The 7,946-nt window shown below is 41.5% G+C and overlaps 1 protein-coding gene across 1 annotated transcript; it reads right to left on the bottom strand.

Annotated features, from left to right (window-relative positions):
• Window positions 1-1,326: 1,326 nt before the first annotated feature.
• Window positions 1,327-7,850, bottom strand: api5 (apoptosis inhibitor 5). Its single transcript, XM_084477480.1, has 14 exons — window positions 7,571-7,850; window positions 7,065-7,226; window positions 6,810-6,903; window positions 6,635-6,700; window positions 5,620-5,771; window positions 5,150-5,356; window positions 4,654-4,758; window positions 4,446-4,535; window positions 4,140-4,321; window positions 3,285-3,378; window positions 3,101-3,157; window positions 2,939-3,021; window positions 2,630-2,766; window positions 1,327-2,430 (listed from the first exon to the last, which is right to left on the bottom strand). Exons 1-14 carry the CDS (start codon window positions 7,640-7,642, stop codon window positions 2,345-2,347), a joined length of 1,587 nt encoding a protein of 528 aa, XP_084333606.1. The 5' UTR covers window positions 7,643-7,850; the 3' UTR covers window positions 1,327-2,344.
• Window positions 7,851-7,946: the final 96 nt, after the last annotated feature.

The raw sequence follows: 7,946 nt of genomic DNA, 5'->3' as shown, positions 1-7,946 counted from the left end.
CTTTGAATAACATATTTACAAATTACATTATTCAATTGCATAATGAATTGTCAATTGCACAATGTAATGACTTATTGAATTGCAAATTGCAAATTGCATTGCCATTTGAATTTTACTACATATATGCTTCCATAGGTAATGCACCATATCGGTTTGCAATCCGCCAATAACGCCAAAAGAAGAAGAACATGCTACCTCCCGACATAGACATCTGATATAAGATGTCTATGCCTCCCGATACCCAACGCACATTGCGCACCACATACTATGACTTCGGATTTATTTATTCATTTTATAAAAAGCACCCATTATGAAATATGAATTAAGGCAATATTATGTTCAACACACTACAACCCATTCAAATCACAATCCTCGGCCAGACCAACTGTATCACTTAAGTTGTATTAATTTTCCTGATACATATATATGTAGGCCTACATTAAATTAGCCTATATGACATAGTAATTAATTATCATATTGGCACAAGGCCAATAAATAATGCTCTGTTGGCCTCTGTATTCTAACGGGCTAAAATATGGCGGCTTTGGAATTGCTCGAGAATTTAGCGAGGGGTATGAGACGCGAGCGCGTGTAATGCATGCGTGTGTTCCCGTGTAATGATAGGTCAGCAAAGGCTCCTTATATACTAGGAATATTCATTGATTAATTAGCATTGACCTTATAAGGACTATTATGGGACGAACTTGGGAGGAGCATGGCGCTCGTGCACGCACGCCAAATTCAACGCAAGTTGGTATTTATAACGAGAAGAGTGTGTACAGGTGTGCGCCGCACGGTTTTATAAATCTGAATATTTTTGTGCGTACGCACATTCTGAGGTTTGGGCGTACGCAATGTTTTAGGGAGGGGTTAACGCAGAGTTTTATAAATGAGGCCCCAGGCCACAACTCTCAGCGCCATTTTGGTAGTTTTTTCTCTGCTCTTTTCCAAGAATTACGGTCATTGACGTCACAAATATATATATATATAGAGAGAAGAGATTAGTCATCTTTTAACAAACCAGGATAACTTGCAGTGCTTTGTGGAGCCTTCTGGTTGCTCTTACACCCAACACTGATAAACATCTAAAAGAAAGATTTCAGACCATTTATATTTGTTAGTATTGTAGAATTCGCTCAATTCAAATTGCCAATGCACCAGCTCTGGTTTTAAACAAAAAAGAAATCGTCGTTAGTGGACTTTAGATGAGACTATTAGGCAACTGGAGGGAACCAAAGATAGGAAATAGGGTTTAAAATGTCCCTCCTCATGGGCTATCATACCAATTATGGAATAACAATCAAGAGCTCAATTGTCTACCCAGTAACTGCCTTTAATCCAAAATTGTTTTAACACTAGTCATTTAATTCAAAAACATGCAGAACACTAGCATATACACCTTCATTGGAGGATAGAAATTGTAGAAAATGAATACATCTGGTTCCCAGCAAGGATGCGACCAATAAATACTTGACAAAGTTAACCGTTTGATTTTAAGAAACTCCCAAGAATCTCCCAAGCCTTACAAACACATTAACAGAACAGACACTGCCAAGAGGCCATTCCTTCAAGAGTCATTCAAATATTTACTACCACAACAACACAGTGTCCTGTTCATCCGCCTTGGTATTGGTTTGCCTACAATGACAATAAGCCATAATTGTAACAAACCCAATTCAAACCATGTGCTTAATAGTTCCATGCATCATAATTGCTACATTTGCTGGTTAGGAACAGGCTGGTGGCCACATCATTTTTTTTTTTTTTACTAACTTTATGGGTTGAAGGTACAGTGCCTTAATCATACATTTCAGTAGCAGACATTTGCTTTGGACTAAGCGGATTAGCCAAACCATTAACTGTTACACAAAAAGAGACCACTTTTCAGACTTCGATACAAGTTTATGATGATGAAAATAAAAAAGTAATCACAAAAAAGAAATATTCATACAAAGTACCAATATCTAGCCAATCTAATTTAAATTCATACAAAAACAAGGATTAAATAAGACAGTTTGCATCTTCTTTTACCAAAAAGTAAAACAATAAAATCCAGATAAACCGGGGCAGTCCTTTGATCAATGAAATGCACATCGAACTACCACGGGGATGGTAAACATGGGGGTGGCATGTTAAGTTGAAGCAACAGGTTTGTACAAGAATCCTAGCCAGTTTACTGTGAGGGAGATTTAAAAGATGAAAAAAAAAAAAAAATTCCTGGGCACGTGAAGAGGCAGAAAGAACAGGTGAAGAGACTGGTTAAAAAAGGATGACAGCAGTTTCCTTCCACACTCTGCAGTTCAATCAGTGTGTGTTTGCGTGTACAAGGTGTGAGGGTCCCTCTTTAGAAGATCCTGCCTCGGCTTCTGCTGCCGCGGGTTCCAAACCCTCGTCCCCGGCCGCCTCTGAACCCGCCGCGTTGATCTGGAGCTATCAGTGAGCAGGAGGCAGAAGAACACATTCATATTTCATTCAATTCCTCCCACTGAAACCTACATCGACCTGTAGCCACTTGATTTCAAGGGCTTTCAAATAAAATTGAATGCAAATGGTTTCAGAAAAAAAATCTCTGAAAAATATACACGTTTTGTCCAACATACTGTGGCTTGTAAGTGATGCATTTGCGTACCATAGGTGCCGATGGTGGCACTGTATTTGCCACTGGGAGGGTTGTAGATCTGCCGGGCATCGCGCCTGGGCAGCACAGGGAGCTGCTTCTTTATAGTGCTGCCTGGACTGATCTCCTCACCAGACGGTCGCTTGGGTCTGTTGAAGAACACCAAGGAAAAGGGTTGGAATAAAGCACAATATAACAATGGCCACCAATGTCATAAATATGGTTGATGAGTTTCCAAATTTACTTTAAAAGACAAGTTTGCACAATATTACCACAAAAAAAAAGGTGCAAAAGCGTTTTCCCAATTCTGTTTAAACTTACGCTGTGGCTGCCTCCATTTTCTGCACTGGCTTCCAGGACAATGTGACTGTGCTCTTGTATGACGGTGGATTGTGGAACAGATCCTGAATGAGTGAAAAAAGATTTAAGAGAAAGTACCATTAAGTCATATTAGACTCTACCATCAGATATTTAGTGGCTTACCTTGATCAGTACATTGATGTTGTTGGTAATCTTGAGAGCCACCACTTTGATCTTATCCTAAAGAGGCGTTTTGAAAAGGGAAGGGGAAAATGTCAGTCATCCCCAGAGATATTGAACACCCTAAGCAGAGACACCATCCGACAGTAATCGCAACATTGAGCGCACACTCCAAGACACCATTTACCTCGTCAGTTTTCAATGAGTCTCCAGTCTTTCCTTGTAGTGCCACCCGTAGCTGTCTGATGTAAACCTGCAGGCCTCTGGCAAAGTACTGTAACCTGGCGATGCACAGAAATACAAACAATTCATTGTTGGTACAGACATCCTTTTCATCATTATATGCAACCTCTGCATCTTCAACTAACCACTCCACTCTACTTAGCAATAGCACATAAGCCATGTTTCCACCACAGAACCTTTCCCCAGGAACTAAGAATCTTTGGAGGAAATGAGTGCGTTTCCGTTGCAGGAACCAGGGTGTACAGGGTGTATCCAAAAGTACATGCATTTTAGGGGTGGGGCTTGGAGTGCTGAACATCTGATTGGTCATGATTGCCTACTTTTAGTTATCGAATAGGAAAACAACTGCCCTTCGCTACACCATAAATATAATAGAATCCTAAAAATACACATGACATTTAGATGAAAGAACAGCGCATACTCTTGTATTAACTAGGGGTTGAGGGTATAATACATCAGTCTATTTCACTGCCACGATTGTTCTTGGAAAATGCTGCATATTTGAGTCTAAACTGATAAATAATTGACTTGTTAAAAGATAAAAATTAGTTTTCATATTTGTTATTGACCTCATGTAAAAAGGACCTTAATTTACCTAACCTTCGCTGGTTAGGGAAATTCGTGCTAAAGGACTCTTTAACTTCTGTGAAAGGAAGTTCCTGGGAATAAAAGGTTACAGGTACTTGGGGTGGAACCGTGGCTATAGGAACACATGCATAGGTTAGACGTATATTAACACAATGCTGGACACCTAGATAGCAAGGTAAGAAACAGTGTCCAGCTAAGTAGCTCTGCTCACCTGATCTTGAAGTCTTTGAGCTGCTCGGCATCCACCTTGTCCAGCAGGTAGTCAGGCAGCTTTTTGCCCAGCTGGTGGAAGCCAAACAGGAGACACTCCACATAGCTGAACTGCAACTTGGGTTCTTCACTGACCGCATTCTCCCCATTCTCTGCCTCGTCTGGTGGCAGGGGCATATACTCCTACAAACGATAACACGGGACCCGAACAAAAAGAGCAAAGAAATTAAAAACCCAATATAAAGTGAGTGTCAGAAACATGGGTTATGATGTGTTAATGCACCGGGACACCCAGAGCCCTACTCACCACCAGCTTGGTGAACAACATGTTGAGGTTGGACTCCAACTTCTCCATATCCCCACAATACGGGCTCATCTCGGCCAGCAGCTTCAGAACCTACACATACAGATGCACATCCTTGAGCCCACAACCTGACGGTTTCATTCACTTTTTAATTGCAGAAGAAAACATGCAGCTCACGTCAAGGAGTTAGTAGGAAGACGAGTGGACAAACCTCTAGCTGAATGTCCAGGTCAGCCACCGGGGTGGTCAAGTTGCTGAGGTTGGGCAGGACATGTTCACAGAAGTAGGTCACAAACCGCGTTGAGTGGACATTTTTCTGGAAAAGTTAATGGCAACTTAAAGAAACCATTCCCTTTTGAGGTTGGAATAGAATCGCTAGAAAACTATTCTTGAACACTTGAACACGCGTGAAAAATATAAATATGTTGACAATAACCCAAGAACTAAAAAGAAAATCCTAAATATATCACTTTTCCACCAGGTGCAGCTAGATAGCCTTTCTTCCCAACAGCAATCAAAACAAAACACAAGAATACCAGGTTACTCCAATCCCGGTTTCTGATCGAGTCAAAAGGACACAACCTGTTCCCAGGTCGATCCAAAGGATTCGAACGGTAAACCGGAGATCAGCGGAGATGCTGTGGCTCCAGCGCTTTGAGCGCCACCATTAGATAATACTTTTAAAGATAGTCGAATGTAATGCTCACAGAGAAGAGAGGCAGGGCCTGGCGTGTACACTGCAGGAGACGGTCCACCGTGTCCGGGTCGGCAGGGTTCAGCGCCTGCTCCAGGAAGGCCTGTTCAACAACCAGCTCCACCAGTTGCTGCCGGCCACTCACGGTCTGCAGTATACGCAGACCCGACACCACGCGCATCAGCAGCACAAACTCCTCTCCCGTCACGTCCTCCAACACCTGGACACGGGGGGGGGGGGGGAAACAGGACACCAGACCCAATATTTATGGTGCAAACCTTGACGGCAGTCAATGGAAATAAACCCATTACCTTGCTAAAGAATTGATCATGTCATCAGCACAATAGCTATTTTTCACGCTCAGACTTGAGGGTCATTCACCCTCTCTGATCCAATCCTGTCTTATCACAGCCACATAAGATAAGACCACCGGGAAAATACCATAACGACGGCAATGGTTTACATTTGCAAACAAGAGCCCACCTTTTTTGTCTCTGCAAAGACGTAGTCCTCCACCTCCTTGGTCATGACGTCCTCTGGCAGTGTCTTGATTTTCAGAGACAGGAACTTGATGGCTCGCTCCCGAACCACATCCTCCCCCTGCAGGATCTGGGAGAACAGCCCCCCGAGTGTACCTGATGGACACAGGACACAGAGTAATACAAATGAGCCTCTTTATTTGCACCAGGATACCCTTGTAGGACACATCATGGCTATAAGAGTTTGTGGCGTACATACACTGGAATCCATCAAGAGGGGACCTTTTACATTTGACGCAAAATGTATGCAGGTAGGCTAATTGTATTTCAAATACAATTCATAAAAAGGCAGTTGTCAGATTATATCATTTGATTCAACATGGCAGGTGGTGGTCGGTAGGGCTGGCCCGATTACATAATTTCAAGCTTTGAATATTCATATGGTTTACAAACAAATATTTGGTGAAGAAAAAGTCCATTCATGCGGTTCTTTCATTGTCTGTAATGTATCAAGCGGAGACCACTGTTGCAGAATCTATCTGTGAGGGAGATTTAAAACGTGACAAAAAAACAAATCCTGGGCACATCGTTTTTTTCCTTTTCATTGCTAAAGTGGTTTGATTGCTAACATAAATGTGTAATTTAAATAATGCAAAATAGCAAGGCAACAATAACCCATCATTGGGTTTCAGATCCACTCATTAGTCTGAGTTAGACTTGGTTACGGCAGAGCTTTAATGCAGCCTTTAAGTTTTCCAACACACACGGTCAAAGTATGAGAGAAGGCCTACATCCAATTATCAAAAATATATATATTTTTTTGAACATTTGCATGTTTTAAAATAAATGTCATAGCAGTACTACTGCTATTTTCCAGGGGATAAATAACACAGGTGAGATTGTGGGGGACGGATGGCCATAAAAGGAAAACATTGCTACCTGTGCTGTAAATGTTACATAAAACATAGACAAAAGATACACAAAAAGTGAAGGTAAAAAAAAACCTGAATAAGTCTTACCCTTGGCATCACTCTTGAAAATCGATACAAGGGCTGTATTCACTTGGTTGAACTCTGCTGTGTCATCTGAACAAACACAAACACACAGGTTACTTGAGAACTCAACTTCATGAGAATGATGCCCTGGTCTCTATTGTAAACATGACGGTTTTAACTTCATAAACTAGCCCAGTACCTGTCTGGAGGAGTTGGGTGAGTATGTCTGCGACCCTGAGGATATTCTCCCCGGTCGCAAAACGTGGAAGCTCTTTGATTGCCTGTCGCCTTATCTGAAAACAGAAGGTTGTATATTGTCTGTTATTGTTGGGACTACTGGTTAGTATAAGACGTTTTTTTTTCCGAATATTTCAAGGATATAGAGAAAATTCTAAACGTCAAAACGTGAGACCGATAAACCAGTGCCAGTAACACCAACTTTAGAAACACTCACCGACACATCTTCATCTTCACACAGGTCAAGCTGGGCATTGATGGCAGCATCGGCAAGTTCAGGAAAGCTGCTAAAAAACTTGGGGATAAACTGTGCAGCGAGGCGCTTCTCCTTTGGACCACCCTTGACGCCATCCAGGATCACCTGGTAGGCATCCTTATGCTACAGAGGTCCAAAGAAGTACACTTAAATTAGTTAATGAATGAACTAGATAGTTTTAAAGTTTGGGCATTCTATTGTTTTTTTTTTAAATAAAAACCCAATAGAATAGAATAAATACAAATCGGCAATAAATTGCACAAACAAACACCAGAAGTCCATAGACGGATTCAAGATTACTACCGGGGTCGATATCAAGCTCCTTTGCTAGCATGTTATCGTTAGCTTAGCATTTATAAGTCTCCCATAATAATATCCTTTCCAAGCACTTTGCCTGACCTACATTACTCTTTTAAACGTGTTCTTCGATTATTCAACTTTTAACAGAGTGTTGGGTTATTAAATACCTGGCTGAGGTTGTCCTTAGCGTCAGCAAGGATTCCATAGTTGCGATACAGCTCCTCGATAGTGACCGCCATCAGCGTGTCCGAGTGCGTGCTTAGATTAAAACGCCAATGAATACACCGATATCCCGTATGAGGGCAACTTAGGCTCTGCTTCTAGACGTCGTCGATTAAAAATATTTAAAAAAAAAAACATGCAATTTTAAAAAGTGACCGGGGAGAGTAAAATGGCATAAATATGTGACAGAACCCCCGCTCTCTGTTTCATAAACGTTTGCTAGCGTTTTTCCAGGGTAAATTCTTCTTCTGTATCTTCTTTTACATATAAAGGCGTTATAGAATGCACTCGGGCACATTGCTGCCCCCACATGTGTGGAGG

Source organism: Micromesistius poutassou (assembly GCF_964030765.1).
Source record: "Micromesistius poutassou genome assembly, chromosome: 13".
Classification (NCBI taxonomy): domain Eukaryota; kingdom Metazoa; phylum Chordata; class Actinopteri; order Gadiformes; family Gadidae; genus Micromesistius; species Micromesistius poutassou.
This window is presented reverse-complemented; position numbering and strand designations above follow the sequence as displayed.

Coding starts and splice junctions, on each gene's coding strand:
- api5 (XM_084477480.1), bottom strand. CDS start 7,642: ATGGCGGTCACTATCGAGGAGCTGTATCGCAACTATGGAATCCTTGCT. Junction 4,322..4,445: donor TGTTGTTCACCAAGCTGGTG/GTGAGTAGGGCT, acceptor TATCGTTTGTAG/GAGTATATGCCCCTGCCACC. Junction 2,767..2,938: donor AAAATGGAGGCAGCCACAGC/GTAAGTTTAAAC, acceptor GTTCTTCAACAG/ACCCAAGCGACCGTCTGGTG.